This window comes from Phallusia mammillata, chromosome 6, assembly GCF_965637545.1.
Source record: "Phallusia mammillata chromosome 6, kaPhaMamm4.hap1.1, whole genome shotgun sequence".
Lineage (NCBI taxonomy): Eukaryota > Metazoa > Chordata > Ascidiacea > Phlebobranchia > Ascidiidae > Phallusia > Phallusia mammillata.
In genome coordinates, this window is record NC_137257.1 from 15461007 (window position 1) to 15479634 (window position 18628).

The window sequence follows — 18628 nt, forward strand, 5'->3', positions numbered from 1 at the left end:
ATTTATCTTTGGCTATAAATTATTTCCTTTTTAACACTACAAATCTAAAAAATGCAAAAAATGTTAGATATTCTGTTATGATATTGTTTCTACTTCTAGATTTTAAAATGACTTCTCCATTTTAAAATGACTTAAAAAAGTGGTGCTAAATTGACAATGTTAGCTGAAATTGACATGTATATCAATAATATGTACCCTTTTAGACTATGTTAAACACAATCTTTGTACACCATGTCATTTAATAACTTAAACCATTTACTGTTTATTAGGCAAGATTTACAGTTAATGTGATTTCAACATTAACACCAAACACTTGTGACAAGCGTCTTCGAATTCCAAACGCAATCGTTTTGGCCCTATTTTCAACAATGCTAATGTGCTTTGCTTTGACACATTGCAATTCAATAAAAATGTTTAATGAGTTTTCCGTAGACTGCCATTCCATTACTTCGGCTTTAGTTGTGTAAGGAAGTTCTTCATTCAAATTTTCCATTAATGTAGCACGCACTGCATCTTTAGCAATATTGTATGTGCTTTGGTCGGTTACAGTCTTGCTGTGAAACCGCCATGATTCTGCTACTGCTTTTGAAAGCAAATAATTTCTTAGTTCATTGACATTTTCACCCAATAGCGCTGATACAACAAACACCTCTTGAAAATGCGGCCATCCAGTGCAATGACTCAGATCATTCAAAATTTGTCTCTCCTGTTTTAAAGCAGTGTTTATTTCAGATGTTTCAATTTTCTTTACATTTTTAAATGTTTCAGTCACTTCAGTTTCAAGGGGTGGCATTTCAATAGGTTCCATGGGAGCTGTTTCTTTTGGACCAAAAGGCATGCCACCGACAGTTCCATTTGTCAGGGCACTAATAAGAGAAAGCACCTCATGTTGTTTATGCATTTTGTCCACTTTGTTGAGGACCAGGATAGATGGAACATGCTGGTACTTTAAAAGATGCAAGATTGTTACAGCACTTAGTGTCCCTCTCCTTATTGAAGCTGTTACCAGATCAACTACCACCATACAAAGATGTGCCTCCTGCAAACACTGGCCTGGCATATTTGCATGTTCATAGTTTCCAATTATCTTTTTGCTTTTACTTCTTGTTCGTATACCAGGGGAATCGTAAAATTCAATCTGGGTGTTATCTAAAGTAAGTATAGCAAGAGCATTACTCGTTGTGGAGTCCGGTTTTCTAGCTGTAGGCAGGACAGGCATGCCAGTCAAGTTATTAATGAGAGTTGATTTTCCTACATTTGGCATGCCGATTACACCAACTCTTAGTCGAGCAGGGTTAGGTGGCTGGTCTGGTTCTCGCATGAGTAATTGTTGTTGAATTTTGTCCTGTACTGGAACATGGCACTTTGGTGAAGATGACTCAGCGACCGTTGAAGAAAGCTTTTTGCAAAGTACATTCAACCCTGTTGAAGACTTGGGCAAAATGTGATCAAATCTAATGGCACAAAATGACAGTCGACTTGTAAAAAACATTTTTGTCTAAAAATGTAACTCACAAGTCCTACATAATAAAACCTTGAAACAAAAGAATTAGTTAAAGTTATAGAGTCAGATGGCTAGGATTTTGTTTTAAGCTTTTTCACAGCAGTTTCCAAAAGATTTGCGCTTCAAATTATATCATTACATACAAAAAACACTGTTTTGTTATTGTTTAGCAATATTACTGGCCAGTTAAAACTGCCAGTAAACTGTAGTCACATCTTTTCAAGCAAAATCTTTCTGGCCATACCAGCAGAAGAGTTGGCATTTGGATAGCACTGATAGAAATTAAATCATGAAAACCTGAATCAGGAAAATATGTCTTCTTGTATATACAGGTAAACATTTATTCCACTTTGATAGCAGCTAGTAATTATTTGGGTGGTAGTTGTGGTAGTTTTTAGAGGCATGTTTTGTAGCATGGTTAATGATGTTTTGAAAACACATTGCCGCTAAACACTTTATGAAATGGAACTTTTTAATTCTTTAAAAGATAACTCAAACTCGCAAATCTGCAAAACCACGTTCCTTGCGTGATTTAATGTTTACAAACCAAACCACGTGCGGTTATTATCAGAAGCTTGATGCACAACGATTCGCGTTTATTTATGTTGCTCAACCACGATTCGCATCGATCCCTTCCAGTGGTTTTCAACTTTTTATACTTAATTCCTCTTTTTTGACGTATTACTTTTTTGCATATTCCTTCTCATTCAGCAAAACTAATGTTGTTTCGGCAGGAGATACGCTACAGTCAAGTAAATAAACAAAGTAAAACAAACTTGCTACCGTATATGCTATACCAGATCGCGTTTATGAGTTTAAAACATTAAGTACGCAATAAACGTTTGAAGCACAATACCGGTTAGACACATTAGGCCTGTATTAAAATTCCAGATAAACGCATATTCGGTTCTTTTTACTTTCCACCTCAACTGAGTAGACTAGCCTACTCACAATCGAATACTTCTTGGTACGAATTGTTTTGTTTTTACTTACCTTTACTGTTAAAAAACGTGAAAAAGCTGCACCTGACTGAAAATTACTTCACAAGTTGGACTCACACCGTCAACGCGACAAAGTATATTGGCGATTAAGAAAAAAGCACTAAGCAAATGGTTTTCATTTCACAGGTTTCAAACAAAAAAATTAAACAGAAACGAACGGACAGCAATCGACAAAGTGAAGTTACTTGTTCTCATAGAATGGAAACAAAAAGCAGCTGAACAGTGTGATATATGGGCTAAACGTTACGCCCAAATAGGATGCAAAATTGTTTAGACACTGGCAACAAACGCAATGCTATTCGGTTACATATAAAACAGTTCGGCTATTTCGAGCTTTGTACATGGTATCAAAATTTGGCCTTAAGTAGCTGAAGCCAGGTACACAACAGAAAATAGCCAGGGCTGTGTAGGCTAATGGAATCCTCAAATACTTTTATTTAGGCTACGTTAAACAGGCTGCCTAAAAAATCGTTGGCGACGTAAAAAACGTAAAATTGCGACTACAGTTGGCTATATATCAGTCTTTAAATATTGTGAATAGCTAACAGACAGTTTTCAAACAAAAACTATAGTTTGTAACGTAGTATCCCCCATACGTTATGATTTCATCTCATTCCGACCCCTTATTTCAATCTCATCAGGAATCCAGTTGAAATTCGGCTCTACATCCCACTGCCTTCTCTCTCAATGTTTAAACCTTCCAGGTCGAGAGAGGGTGTCCCTCATTAGATCAGCACTGGCTTTAGAAGCACTGTTGTCGGAATAGTCAGGTTTTCCGGCTCCATAGATGTCAGCAATTTTCTTAAAGCGGGGTCCCCACTCGCAGAGATAGTCATAATCCTGTACACTTTCGTCTGACGAAGTACAAAGACTACTAAGGGAGCCAGCGTCCGAACCTTCGCCTTCGTATACGTAGATCTATATACAAGAGTTAGATGGTTAAAATACAGAAAAATATTTTGGCTGTATAAAATGCGAAGAGGGTAAGTGAAAACCCTCACCTAAATCCATCAGTGGTAAAAGAAAAGCCTCCGGTTCACCTATGTACTTTGGAACACTATATGCACAGATCTGTTTACAACTCGCTGAAACTTTACTGGTATGCACCTTTTTATCAATCTTTTATGCGATTTAAGCGGTTATAATCAGGTGTAACTGATGTTATTTTTCCCATTAGGTCTACGGTTTTTGATAACTTAAACACATCTGATCTTTAAGCCCATGCAGTACTAAGCTTTACCAGTAGGCTACAATGTCAGGTAGCCCAATCAATAGGTATAAACCGGATAATTGACCAAGCGTATTTAAGTGAGAGCAAGAATGTCAGCATGAAGTGTTTACCTGCAAAGAATCAAAGGCGAGTTTTCGGTCATCATCGTCTTCAGCTGCCTTTCTGTCGATCACAAAGTCGCGAATGTCTTCACTGGGAATCGGTCTTCTTTTGTTTGATGTTGGGTCGTAAGGTGGCAGCAGACTGACCTTGGTTGAGGGTGGACTTGACATTCGGAATTTTACTTGGGATCTAGTGAAAGAAGAAAATGAAAAGATTGTCTTAAAGATGGAAACTCCATGTCTGGTTCAATTAGTGTTCAATTTTTTTAGGAGTTTAATTAGGAGTTACATCGATGACTTTCTTTCTTTTACATTCAGACCAGTGGTTTTCAACCATTTTTGGTTCACTGCATGCTAATATAATACCTTATTCAGTCTTGGATAAAAGAGCTAAAATTGGTTGCTTGTAGAAATCGACTAACCAGGATAAACTGTCGGTCCTTATTAACCTCGCGGCAATTACAAATTTGACTAAATATGGCCAAAGGAACTTAGGTACTCCAAAAAACATATGGGACTAACTGGTGTGCCAGCACTCAGGTTGGGAACCAATGGTTGTTAAAGTTTACATCAGCGGTTCTCAAACTAGGGTCCGCGGTCCTTTAGGGCAGGGGTCCGCAAATACTTTTTGGCGCGACCCTAAAAAAATTGCTCTAAATTTTCGCGACCCAAGCATCAAGTCTGTGGAAAATACTAATCATCTCAATATCAATATTAAGACTGCTTTTATGCTATTGTCAGTTGCTATTTTCACATAAAACAGTAGGTAAACGAACAGTAGGTAAAAAAAACTGTGGGCTCTGTGTTGAGAACACAGCTAATCAGAAAACGCATGCTTGCATAGGTGCGCTCAACTTTTTGCATTGTTACATAGACTGTATGTCACAGTTACGTAGTCATACGTAACAATGCAAAAATAATTAAAAGGTTGAAAAAGCCGAAATTCATTAATACTGTAGATGCGATGCTTATATTCCTGGAAAATTTAAAATATTTCGCGACCCAGACTGGAAGGTCTCGCGACCCAAATTTGGGTCGCGACCCACTATTTGCGGACCCCTGCTTTAGGGGTCCGTGAGTCAATTTTTGGGGGACCGCGAAAAGGTTGAAGTACTTTTATAATCTTGTTTTGCGCCAGTTTGTGCCACTGAATCAGTTTAAATCACAGTAGAATTGACAATCGTCTGTCCCCAATTGCTAAAATTGCCTTGCATGACAACTAACAAGAATGCAATCGTTGGCACACAATCGTAATGTTTTTGTCTTGTTTGTGATGTTACATGCTGTCTTTGGATCATTGTTAAGCGCAATTTCGCATAACTAGCTAAAATCCTGCAATCGACTTTCGTTTTTCTGAAATACACATTCAGGCTTAAGGACCGCGAGCCCCCGAAACAATGGCAAAGGGACCGTTTTGAAAAAATAATGAAAAAGTTTAAGAACCACTGGTTTACATAATCCTATTGACAATCTTAGAAGTCGACATACCCAGATGCACTGCTGCAATAATCTTTTTGGAGAGCGCTAAGGTCGTAAGCAGCTGTGTCTTCTTCACCACCGCCTTCCTCATCATATTGGATGATGTTTTCACGAATGTCTTCATCATCGAAAGAGCTCGTACTCGCTTTAATCAGAGCATCACTTCGCAATCGTCGCCGCCTCCGCACAGTCAACAACACGACAACAAGTACTAGAAAACATAAATAATGATTTTGGTTACATTAGCTCATATGTCCTAACATGTATTGGTTCGATACAATTCTGTTAAATACGAGACATATTTCAAAATTTGGTAAACCTATTACGTCAGAAAATTTTTATCATAAGGCCACGTGACAAGCTGGTTTAAAAACATCTGACTTGTTCTTAAATCGGAAACCGAATGTTAAAGTTTTGGATATTTCAACTTGTTTCCACATTCTTGCCATAGTAAAATACACTTGGGTTTCTGAGCATAAACTTTTTCTCATATACTTCTTTTGACAATAAATAGATAAAACTTACCCAGAAGCAGCAAACAGGCGAGTATAAGGAAAATCAAGACTTCTAGTTTGATTCCACCTTTGGTAAGCATTGCGTCGCACTGGGGAACACCGTCGGCACATTTGCAAACACGAACTGTAATAAAAAATCAAAATTTACAAACACACTAAATAGTTACCTTTCTAAAAATTAGTATTGCCAGTTATTTAGTACTTTGTTGTTGTTTCTATAAAAAGTCTACTACTTGTGCAAAGTTACCTGTTAAAAGGTACGTGGCGTTAAGTTGAGGCTTTCCGTTGTCAGACACAATAATTGGGAATTGGTATTTTTCAGATGCACTGTAATCCTTACGGACGGTGAACAACGAAGCTGTGTCGTCTGGAACAAAAGTTTCACGTTAAATGTAGAAAAACTTAACTATTAAAGGGCATTGCATGACTTAATGTTATTTTGTAGCACTTGGTAAACCATTGTCACTAAAAGAGCTAGAGACGTATGGAAAACATATATTTTCCGCTTTTTTGGTGTGGAAGTATGCGAGGGTTTGGTAACTTTATGTTCGTGATAATGATTATAATCATATAATCCTTATCGGTGGCTGCTATTGACAACATACAGATTAAACTGATTATGAAGTTGTATCTGTTAAAAGTAGTGAGTGAGTGAGTGAGTGAGTGAGTTCCAAAAAGCCGTAATTTTTGGGATACTGAAAATCTGTGAACAATCTGTTGATGATAATTTAGCGTTAGATTTGTTGATTAAAATGTTACATCTTTTCAAAGTGGTTAGCGAGTTTAGAGTTAAAATGCCCAGAATCTATTGATGGTGTATTGTTTAAAATTACGTACGTCACTCTACAATCAAAATCATTTACCTCCGTTATTCACAAGCCTAAAATCTTTATTCCGTGTTTGAAAGGAAAAATGGAACGGGGCACCATTTGAATTAGGGTCATCGACATCAGTCATTTTAACCTTTGGCTTGAGTTCCTGAAATTAAAAAAATAACGATAATGTGTATTTGATTCTTATCAGTACCATAAAATTGTCTGATGAGTTATATACCTGAATGTCATCTGGGTGATTTTCACACACAATGTATTCGAGTTTGTCGCCATCTAGCGGTTGAGGTGGATGGTCGTTTACGTCGGCGAGGCGAATTATTACTTTGGCAACACTGTCTGGAGACTTCCAAGCTGAAAGAAACATATCCTTGTTAAATTCAACTTTTTGGTCGCGTTTTTTGTTACTCTTCTACTTGCTCTTCTTGTTTTTGCCAAAAGAATATATTTTACCTTGTTTTATCAGACGCCAAGTGATTTTGATTGAACATTTGTTATTATCTTATTACTTTATCTCAAAACTGACAAATTTGTTTGGTCCAAACGGATCCGGATTACCCGTTGTCGATTTTAGATCAAGTGTTACCACATTATTAACCGATTTGCACCTCGAGTTTTGTCCTAGTTAGGTAAATATCTGGATTAACTTAAACCCGTTTAACCTAGGTTTACTGTATCAAGAAAAGGGTCAATATACTGTTTATGTTAGGATTTAGCTACCTGGGGTTCCTGCCGTAACAGTGATCTCGTATTTTTCTTTAGTTTCACGATCAAGTTGACCAGCCACAAAAATCATCCCACTGCTGCCGTCAATCTGAAATTTTCCTTCCTTGTCTGTCATATAATATCTGGAACGTGACGAAAATCGAAATTAAAGTCTGTGTCTTATTCCAGTGTTTGCTTAGTTTTATTCATTACTCTGAAGGCCTACTGGAGTTAGTTATTTAAAGTTCAACAAAACCTGATGTTCAACCAGTCTTGGTAAATCAAAGCATGCCAGGGCCATTGAAGGCGTGATACCGAATCAGCCGGTCACCAAGCATTCCTGCATGGCAAAACATCTAGCCAGCGGTGGGATTCAAACCCACGATAGAAGTCTTTCCGAGGTCGCCTTTAATAGGCCGGGTGTATTGTGATTTACATATGAGAGTGCTCTGGCTCTGGTCTGCATGGATGCTTTAGGGCTGATCCGAGTTAGGAATTTATGTTCATCTTAACTGGTCTTGATATGACTGTTCAGCACTGCTTTCTAAAATTTTATATGAAACGACTTGATAAGGCTTGAAACATATGACTTACGTAAAGGAGTCTCCTTCGGGGTCTTTTGCTAAGACAGAGCCGATTGGGAAACCTTTCATGGCATCTTCACTCACTGAAACAACATTTTCATGGGTTAGAAAAAAGTAAATGCGGCATTCAGGTTATACCTTTTATGGTGGTTTAAGATCCAAATGCGCAATGTTCATTACAAGAAATTTACAAACGAAATCCTGTTTTGGATGGACAAATTTTTACCTGAAAACTCAAACGTCGGTTGAGTGAATTCCGGTGGTTCATCGACGTCAGTCACTCGAATTGTGAGGTCAGCTTCGTCCTCCATTGGCCCCAAATAGCTGAGTTCGGGGTCAAGGTGAATGTTGGTTGCTTTTATTCGGATATGATACATTTTATTCTCCGCAGTTTCGTAATCCAGGCGCTGCGTGAAAAAAACGAAAGATTTAATCTCCAGAAAAAAAGACTGAGCCTAGTACGCCACTAGAGGTGTTTAGGCATTAATCGGTAAAGCTACTGACGTCAAAAGATTGTTAATACCCTCCTAATTGCCGTTGCCAAAATTGCCATTATTTGATGCTCAAACATAAAATCACAACAACAAAAATATTTTGCCTTTATAGAAACATCACACCATAAAAACTTTTCGTTTGTGGTGACCAGCAGCAAACTGCAAACGTACCTCTTTTACTTTGATGACACCTTGATTGTCCAAAGTCACAATTTCAAACTTATTAGAATCTTGACCCTCAATAATGGAATATTTGCATAGTTTGTTTTCTCGTGCGTCTGGATCTGTTGTGCTTACTCGCATCAATTGAGATCCAATAGCTAAAATACCACATTCGGATATTGTTATTTTCGGCACTGTGTTATCAAAGATGTAAAATGTGCTAACACCATATGACAGTCCAACATTTAGCTCATGTTTAAAAGGTGGCGCAAAGAACAATTCCAATTTGCCAATTCAAATCTGTATGTATATCTCGAAAATGCTGACGGTAAAAGCTAAATACAATAAAACTAAATTAAAACCTACAGGTAGTTCTTAACATCAAATTTTGAACAGCTTACTTCATAAACTATCCCTCTTTGGCAGCAAAATAAAAAAATACCTGCATCTAATACCCCAAAAAAAAATACCCCAAAAAAAAAATATATAGCTCTTTGCGCCACCTATCGAAAATTTAGTAAGATGTGTTATCAAAGCAAGTACCTGCATCTTCGGGTGTTGTATGTTTAAACGGTTTGTCAACAAATGTAGGTGGATTGTCGTTCACATCAGCAATGGAAATAGTCAAGGTGGTAGTCGCTGAAAAATGCAGATCTGCTCTTGGAGAATCAACAGCCTAAAACAATATTGCGTAAATTGTATTCACTCCAAAAGCACCAAACTGTTATGGTTTCACGTTTATAGTACCGGATAACAGCATGTGTTACAAACTAGCAATAGGCAGCCAACTATGTGATTGTTGATACGTTTGAAAAGGACACAGGTTTAATTTTACCTGATAACAAACTTTTATCATCTCAAAGGATTTGTGGAAAGAAAGTTTGCAGGTATTTTTTTCAAAATACTTCGACAATTAATTAAAATTAAGGTGCTATACTTCATGCTAAGTTTCTATAATAAACACGGAACAAAATCTATCCCGTTAAAAACACTTTAAACTTACTTTAATCACTAGCTTGTAAGTGTCAGTTTCTTCACGATCAAGGTTGGACGTAATGGTTTTTACAGTTCCAAACATTTCGTGAATTGCAAACTTGTTACTCGCATTCCCCTGTACCAAACTGTAGCCGATCTGCCCGTATGGTTGATTAGGGTCGTCTTCATCGCGAGCAAATATGGTTGTCACCAAAGTTTCTGAAATGTGTTGGAATAATTACAACCAGTACGTGATTATTTGAATAAAAAGGCACTGGCCTTTTAACCTTAATTTTATAAATTTAGAATTGAGGCATGTTTAGGTTCAATTTTGTCCGACGAAAGCAGCCATCTCTTTCAATTTTTCGCTTAAACCAGACATTCTCTAATACCCTAAAAATTTTGCTTTAAGTTAAACTACACTCTTATGGTGTCTTGTGTGGAAAAGTATTTAAAATTTAGTCCCAAAACCAAGAGATTTTCAGACAAGCAGCAGATGGGAGGCAGTGTCAAAACAATTTTCTTCTACCGTTTTCTAACCACAAGATTCACTTACTGATGGGAGAGCGCTCCTTGACGACTGCATAATGTTGACCAGGTGGAAACTTCGGTGGATGGTCGTTAATGTCTTGCACGGTGATGGTGATATTGCTTGGCGCTTCTACCTCCTGGCCTTGTAGATTCTTAGCGAAAACCTGTCGAAGATTCACAACAAGAGTTACCATCTGCTGTTGGAGAACCATTTATTGTTTAGCACGTTATTAACCGTTTTTTTGTAATAAACATATACATAACACAATACATACTGCTCATATAAATTTGAAATTTTATCAGGGTTTATGTTTAGAACAAAAATATTTTTTGCTATTTTGGGTTAAACTTCGAAAGTGAAAAAACGCTCGTTGAATGTAAAAAAAAGATTGATTTGGTAACTGATTTTTTTTCACGTGTTCATTTGCGTCTTCAGGGACATAATCTGATTTCACAACAGCTTGTTAAACCTTTCAAGGAGCTGTAAAACCACGAAAGTGTAATGTATCGGGGCTTACAACCGACTGATAACCATCAAAGTGCAATCAAAGTAGGATTTTCGAGCAAATGAGGACAGACGATATGGCTGCTCAAGTCCCAAATCCACATTTGTCAAATAATGTGACGATTAAACGCTCGATTAAACTGTAACATATTATATGGCGATTCCTTATTCGCCCCCGAAAAACTTGTTCTTTGCATATATGTAGGAATATATAGGAAAATTAAATAGCGACAACACTAAAATATAGAAGGTAGTTATGTATGAGCATAAGCAAACTATGAGTATTGGAAATTCGATTTGTTTTTTACATCTATCGTATCGTGGGGGTTCTGTGCTCTTAAATTTTAAAAAGGGACAATGCCCTTACGCACTTCTTGCATTAAGCACCATTCTTCAGCACCTTCAGTGATTGGTACCTTCCGGTGGGTAGTTTAAAGTGTAGCCGGGCGTGAAATTCAAACGTCATTGTTACAATTTGACCCCACGCAACTGGGTTATTCCCACAACGATTGGGCACAGATCGCCGTGTGTCGTTGAGGGCGTGCACTGTGTTGGCGTTAAGTTAAATGGGCCACAGAGAAAAGTAGGCGGAGTTCAAAGCCTCGTCTTGACAACGATGATCCACTTGTGAGAACACTTATGGCGGCCTAGACGCGTGCTCCTAACCTAATTAGTGATTTGACAACAAAACGCCACTTAGGACCGGTAACATAAAACGCAGTAAATAGATTCTAATAGTACATAAAAATATCATATCCAACATCTCAATTCAAAATTTAACAGGTTTTAACTATATCTATTTCGTTCACGCCAAATTGCCTGTTGAGATTTTGATTTAGTTCTACGTCCATCAACCCCACAACACGTGCACGTGTAAATATTTTATGAGCTTGCGGTAGTAATGTCCCCTTCACACAGTGTTGGAATTAGCAGTTCCTTTCCTCGCGGATTGCGATCGATAGGTAATGCACTTGACTGCAGACGAAAAACCCAATGTGGCGAAAAACGAAATTAAAAATTGGCGTTAATTTGACCCAATGTCACAAACTGTTTTGTCGAAGCAAAGTCGTGAAAAAAGTAAATTGCGCTTGCTCTGTGACATAAGTGGTTCATTTCCTACCATTAATTGGTATGAATCTTTTGATTCGCGGTCCAGTTTATGTTGAGCAAAAAGTTTTCCGGTTAACCGTTCAATCCGGAATAAAGAACCAGCGCCTTCGCCTTCGATGCTGTAGATTACGGAATCGGTATAGTTGTCAAAGGATGAATGCATCTGCAACAAACCAGCGTAATTTTCATGAAAAATGTGCATCTTGCATACATGTACGTTTTTATTTCAGGAAGCAGTCCTTTCGTAATCATGGTTCAGCCCAAACTTACCCTAGCAATTCGTTGTGGGGGATTCTGTTCTTCTGTTACGGAGTACGTGGTAAAGTCCCAACGCTTTTTCCGGCTAAGCACTGGATGAGAAATTACTCGCTTCCTTCTTGCATGTCCTTTGATAAGCTCTCGTGCAAATCCGCTCAAAGTTTCTTCACGTTGTAGACCGGGTACATCTCTTTTGTTTCCAGCAACGGATTGCAAACACATAAATACAAGACAGAGGCCTAACAAACAGGCCATGAATACAAATGGCTGTAATCGCAACATGGCTAATTGATCTAAAACAGAAAAGTTGGGTAACAACAAAGTCAACACAATGCCTTGAGACTGGCGGTAACACTTGATTATTTAAGCTCAATTACTAAAAGCTCGGCGTGTGTAGAACAATAACTTTACGATGGCCTGGGACTGTATTGCGTTTCGAATCACTGGTTCTTATCATAACATTGGGCTAAGATTTTTTCCATCATTTCAACTAATTAAGTTTGTGTACATATAGTAAAGACTGCAACAACAAATACCTTCACCTTAAGTTCACATCACCTTTTAAGCTGCATAGCATACAACCTTGCCTTGTGGATTACAAAATCATTTTAACGCTTATGACTCTTCATCAACACTTTCAAACTTCTATAAATTACCAATCATTGTCGTAAAAGTCTTAGCGTTGCCGCAATCATGCGGCCTATAGTAAAGTTTGCCAACAGAAACCGAAGTAAACCCATAACACATAGCCCGACTTACATTACAGACAACCCCATGGGAAAACGGCTTTCACTTCAAGGGGCTGCCATTTCCATTTATGCGCCAGCATCACACGTCTATTGTGATTAAGTTTATCATTATTTGAGCTCACCTTCGTTATTACAAATTTTGCAACGAATTTTTTTAGGCGACTCATTCTCTTTACTTTATTATTTACCATGCCACCTGCGCACTGTTTTCCCTAAACAGAACGTAAGATTATGAGCTTATTTAGGCACATCCACGAAGAGGCATTCTTCCCAATATAATTTGATTCTTTCGTTTTTTACGCACAAGCGCACCACTGCTAAACAATGAAAAGGCATCATGCTGTGACTTCAAGCAGCAACACATACGTGACCTCAACAAACGACCCAGTTCCAAGACAGACGATTGTTCGTCAACAATTGCACTGGAACGTCGCAAGTTTATTTTTTTCTCTTCTCTGCTCCAACGACTTTGATAAGCCGCAGCGCAAACATTTTTGATCTTGCGGGTTGACGCACTGTTGGTTGCATTAATGTCAATAACGGGTGATTCGTTTCCGTTTTGTTGCCAAATGCACCTGCTAAGGTCAGCCAATTTCCCATGCTAATCCATTTGCAATGTAAATCTATGTATGCTTACAAATTCCTAGAAAAAACAACTAAATGTCACGCTACAGCTGTACAAAATCAACTAGAAATCATTTCTTGTTAGAAAATGGTACATCGACTTGTACAATCAGCTTGTCTTATCGAACTTGACATATAAAATGTCTTTAAAACCATAACTTTTGCAATAGTTTCTTCGGACAGACAATGCTCTGAGCATTAGGCGACCTAGAAAACATTAGAATAAAAATAAGAGCAGTCGTGTTAAGCAATCAATTAACCTAGTAGTAGGAAGTCCAGTCTCGAGCCTGCTTCATTCCCACGCGAGTATAGGAAGTCGGCATTTAATTTGAGTGTCAAAATTCACACGTACCAGTTCGCCAGTGCGTGAAGTTTACGCTGCGCGTGCAGACAAGGAAATTGAATCGGCAGGGGAGCTTTCAAAACAGGACGTTAAAAACGAGACAGCTACAACCGGACATGCAACTGATTAAATTAATTCGGTATGTTTTAAGGCAGTTGATTGTACTCACCAAGGTATAAAAGCACTATATTTAAAAAACTCAAAATATACAAATTAAAGGAAGTTAAATGTACGTAAGTCTTAACAGTGTCTCAACAAACTCATTATATTTCGTTCCTCGTAATTGCTGTTTATACTTTATCGGTGCGAAAATTGACACAACCATCACAAACAGCGAACGGCCGCGATGAAACTGCAAAGCCCCCAACACAAAACGTTCTAGTTTCGCGTTACCGTAATTCAAGGACAGGCAGTCATGCGACGGATTTCTAATTTCTAATCTTAGAACTGCTGCCCGAACGTCCATGGTGCAATTAAATACGCAACGCTCGTCTTCGGCCGTGTTTTGAAATTCCTGATTGCTTGAGAATTAAGACCAAAAAAAATCGAAAACAGCAAAAACTTTTTTAGAATGGATAAACGTGGATTATAAATGCCAATATGTCACGTACACACAATTAATGCACCTAAATAACATATGCATTTACTACATAATTTTGACGACTTGAAAAGAGAAACGACCTGCCTGCAATAGTTACCGTTTTTGTCCAGAGTTGCTCCCTTTTATTTATGTAATCCGACAGTAATTCCACGTTTTATCGTAACATCAAAGACACTTAAATCTGCACAAAGGACGCACGGCCGCTTTCAAAGATACAAAACCATTGACAAGGGCTTGTTTACTTAAAACTGAGAGAAAAACTAAAAACAGAACAAAAGTTTATACCCGACCCTATCTGTGCTACTGTTGGCACTAAGTGCTGTAGCTGCCAACACGCAAAGATAACGTTCACCTTCATCTTCTCTACATTGTTGTTTCAACAAAAACAGTCAATATATTTACAACTCTAAGTGCGCTAACTGCATTAGACGATGGGCACGTATAAAGCGCTGACTCGAATCGATAAAACTGCAGTTGCAGCACAATTAAGACGTCGTCTGCCTGCGTTTTCGCACCTCGTCGCAATGTTGTCAACTCGAGGTTTGCTGTCTTCGCACTAACCTATGTCTAAAACTTTGCTGATCAAGACCAGGTTTTCAAGTGACAATCAAATATTTCCTCATGCACTTTTGGGCGCATTGCCTACCCACCGAATCAAGCAAGCAACCAGTGAAAAAGGCAATTTGTGCGTTGCCTCGTAGTGGTTACGTCTACCGCTGTTGTCACGTGACGCTGCTCATTGATGACGTATTCAACGAGTGGTAACCGAGCGCGAAAGCCAAATGAGTCAGCGCTACGAAGGCAAGTCGAGTGGCGACGTGGGATTAAGGGATTTATACTTGATTTCCGTTTTCACAATGATTCACACGATACGGGACAGGCTACATTTTTCACAAATTAATTAAAAAGATATATTGTGGCGTAAGTATGTTTATTTGTTTGTAGCTTTTCCTGTACAAAAAAAAACACAAGAAAAACCAAGTTCGCATTGATTTTTCTACACCTTTTCAAAAGACTTTTGCAATAGGTCATACAGGTTCTCTCCCTCATGTTAACACGTTCTCGCAATTTCACACACATTCTGGTGGAAACATGAGCACCTAAACGCATGCATTTATTCCCGAGGAATCAAGCCCCAAACGAATAGCTACAAAAGGTATAAATTTGTATCGATTCTCCCTTTGCCATCGTACATACATTAGCCAACCGTTCGATCAATCGGCCTGTCCACGTCGCGAAAGCACTCCCAGGCTTGCAAAAGACGAAACAAAACGACGGTGCGTATAATGTGATTCAAAGCAGACCCTTAAAGCTTAATTTGCGCGACAGCCAGACACTGCCCAACGGGGGAGGATCAAATCACATTATACAGGCCAGATATCCCGCTGACGGACGCTAAACTGCCCTTTGCTTGACACCGGTCCATTTATCTTTAGTTCCTGCCTTGAAATCCAGTTAAGATGGAACGGTAAAGGACTGTTGCTACTATCACTGTTGGCTATTGTGCCGCGAGACTAACTTCAAAATGGGCGAACAATAATGTTGATGTAAACTGCAACGAGCCTTCGAAAACACTCTCTTCTCTATGCTTATTGAAATTGAAACCTTTGAAGTTTTAACTAATAGTAAGCATTCTATTGCCAAATTGAGTGCTTCCTGTATTCACACGCACAGGTACAATTAATGACATGAATAAGAAAGCGCATTTTTTGTAACTAACTTGAATAACCGCAGTACTATACGCCCAAAGAAATGTGCTTCCAAATTTGGGTCGTTCGAAAAAGCGCCTACGCCCCATAAAACAAAATAACATCCATCAACTACAAGATACGCACTGATATGAGAGTTCGAGGCATAACACATAGAGTGGCGACGAGTTAACATAATCCAGGCGCCGTTAGGAGTGTCCTTTGGCATGTCTGCATTACGACAGCGCTCTCTTTCTCATATGAGTCAAACGCACTTGCACCAACACGGGAATTAGCACAAGAATAGTCGATGGAACTTCAACTAATCCAGGGTACAGATCATCAATCGCTGGCTACGATTCGCGCTGCTGTACTATCGAGCGTTACCCACCTGACTCAGTGTTCGTGTTGATATTGTTAATCCCCATGGGCAAACGAAACGACCCGCGCCCCCGTTTGCTGGGCTCTCAGAGTTCTTGTGGTGTTTTTATATTTAACCGAGCCGTGTTTCTCCCAAGCCAAAATGGCTGCCACTTGGTAGCTGTTGAATTGAAAAATTCCGACTTGTATACAGGGTCTGCCCGGATGACTGCTCGAGTTAAGCCATAAACCAATAGTTTCTGTGAGTAAGGCTGCTCGGTAACCCAATTTTGGAGTTTTATCCCTAAAACATTTGGTCTGTCATGATTTGAAGCGCGCATATTTGGATGATGTAATATTTTAATCGTTTAAATTGTAACTTACTTAAATGTAACTCATTTGAACAAAACAAGCAAAAAAACAAACAAAGAAACTCACACAATTGATTTTCAAATGTTTCATTGTACTCATTAACTTATGTTGGGCTTTTGACAGAGTTTTTGACATTTTACATTCTTTGTGACGCAAAAGTCGAATGCTTTTTGTTACGCATACAGTTCTTTTGTTTTCTAATCTTAACGTATAACGATGTGTTTAATTCGAAAGGCAACAAAATTATTTAAAGAAATAAACATTTAGGTATGTTAACACTTAACAATTTAGTGGTATAGATGTGAGAATTATATTTTTGGTAAGATGTTATGAAACAAATGCATTTTCGGCAGCAAAATCCCTAATTATCTTGTAATTGCTTCAAAAGACATTCCTCATTATTAATTTACTGATTTTTAATAATGCATGAAACTACTCAGACTGTCCTGGAAACCTTGTGATTGCACTCACGACTGTTCTATATCCTTACATACATAAACCATGTTGACAACAAGGCAAACCTCTAAAAACCTCAATGTTTGATGATTGCTATGTGACAAGCGTTGTCAGTTATAGTCTGAAACCTAAACGAGTTCTTATGGCGCTGTCAACTCAGTCAAGACCTTGTCGCGTGGATAAAATGGACTTTTTCATTCCCGTCCCGATAACAACAGACTTTTCCCGCAGCGTTTGGAGACAGATTTTGCGATAAGGTCCACGTCGGCCTCACGCCGGCCATTTGACCTTAATCCCAGGCGCTCTTCATAAGAAGATCCCACATGAATTGTGCGACATCCTTCATAACAATGCACCAGAGAGTTTTGGGACGCGGACGGTAAATGAGATTTTACTATTTGCCATGTGGGTGACCCAACTCCACTTAGCTGAGTACATTGTCCAAACTGTAAATTAGAGTTTAAGCAACGGTCAACAGCATGCCAATTATCGTGACTGACTTGTATTACGTTACGGGTGCTAGAGGTTTCAAATATCGCCGCTATTAGCATCGGTGTCATTTTTCGCGAGAAACGATGGTAAACGTACCGGAAGGCAATTACATTGCGACAATTCGCGAAACACAATCATTTAAATGCTTACCGCAAGTGACGAATGCCACAATTGCATTCTAATTATTTTTCTTTCTGTAGCCAATCTACCGATCAAGTCATAAGAGTGCTTAGATACACAATGCAGGTTCTAAATATTCTAAAAAAAGCCTGGCGAAAAATGTAAATGTGTAAATACCCTGGAACTATTTTCAAATTGTAGAGTGTAGCCTGCCCTACACCAGCTAGTCCTAGGCCTTGTCTGCATTACTTATAAGTTCTACTAAACATAGTAACATACTCTAACTGATCACTGTTTTTAAACCTCTCACTACAAACATACTTATTTGAATGAAACCTATGGTGCCTTACCTGCATTTTTGTGCACTTCTAAGTACCAGACAAAAGGGAAAAAACATATATTTTGTCAACATAACCCAGTGGGACCAGCAACTAACTATTGTCCTTCACGCACCTTGACCAGTAGCGTTGACGTGAAATTACAACAACCAACTGTGAAGTTCACATAGGGCGTCAAAAGCTAGCAGCATTGGGAATCGATACTGGAGACTGCTAACTTCTCTCTTGGAGTTGAAACGCCTATTTACGAACAGCAGGATACGGCGCCGTGGCATGCTTTCCCAGTGACTGAAGCCACATCGAAGGAGATACGACAGCGCCGTAATAATGCTGCGTCCCGCTGTGCAAATAGGGGGGATGCGTTCATCTGGAGTCGAGCGCCACTGGAAAAGCGCCGTTTATTGTGCGGACCGCCGAGGCGAATAATGGCGGTTGTGAGATGATGCAGAGTTATGACTGAAGCCCGCTCTGAATCACAAAACATTTTGCCAGCCAGACCA

General features: G+C 38.7%; 2 protein-coding genes across 2 annotated transcripts; both read right to left on the reverse strand.

Moving 5' to 3' along the window:
• Nucleotides 1–43: 43 nt before the first annotated feature.
• On the reverse strand, nucleotides 44–1554 carry LOC145234020 (GTPase Era, mitochondrial-like). Its single transcript, XM_080098793.1, has one exon. It carries the CDS (start codon nucleotides 1490–1492, stop codon nucleotides 266–268), a length of 1227 nt encoding a protein of 408 aa, XP_079954919.1. The 5' UTR covers nucleotides 1493–1554; the 3' UTR covers nucleotides 44–265.
• A 1012-nt stretch (nucleotides 1555–2566) lies between these two features.
• LOC145234751 (cadherin-7-like) lies at nucleotides 2567–12310 on the reverse strand. Its single transcript, XM_080099473.1, has 16 exons — nucleotides 11998–12310; nucleotides 11738–11890; nucleotides 10138–10276; nucleotides 9610–9800; nucleotides 9150–9282; nucleotides 8616–8764; nucleotides 8177–8357; nucleotides 7961–8033; nucleotides 7382–7509; nucleotides 6885–7015; nucleotides 6695–6809; nucleotides 6079–6198; nucleotides 5842–5955; nucleotides 5326–5527; nucleotides 3847–4027; nucleotides 2567–3423 (listed from the first exon to the last, which is right to left on the reverse strand). The coding sequence occupies exons 1-16, from the start codon at nucleotides 12265–12267 to the stop codon at nucleotides 3190–3192; spliced, it is 2514 nt and encodes an 837-aa protein (XP_079955599.1). The 5' UTR covers nucleotides 12268–12310; the 3' UTR covers nucleotides 2567–3189.
• Nucleotides 12311–18628: the final 6318 nt, after the last annotated feature.

What these genes read in the sequence shown, in the direction of transcription:
- LOC145234020 (XM_080098793.1), bottom strand. Translation starts at nt 1,492, where the DNA reads ATGTTTTTTACAAGTCGACTGTCATTTTGTGCCATTAGATTTGATCAC.
- LOC145234751 (XM_080099473.1), bottom strand. Translation starts at nt 12,267, where the DNA reads ATGTTGCGATTACAGCCATTTGTATTCATGGCCTGTTTGTTAGGCCTC. An exon ending in CCCCACAACGAATTGCTAGG is followed by an intron (nt 11,891 to 11,997) that starts GTAAGTTTGGGC and finishes GGTTTGTTGCAG; the next exon opens with ATGCATTCATCCTTTGACAA. An exon ending in ACCGACGTTTGAGTTTTCAG is followed by an intron (nt 8,034 to 8,176) that starts GTAAAAATTTGT and finishes ATGTTGTTTCAG; the next exon opens with TGAGTGAAGATGCCATGAAA.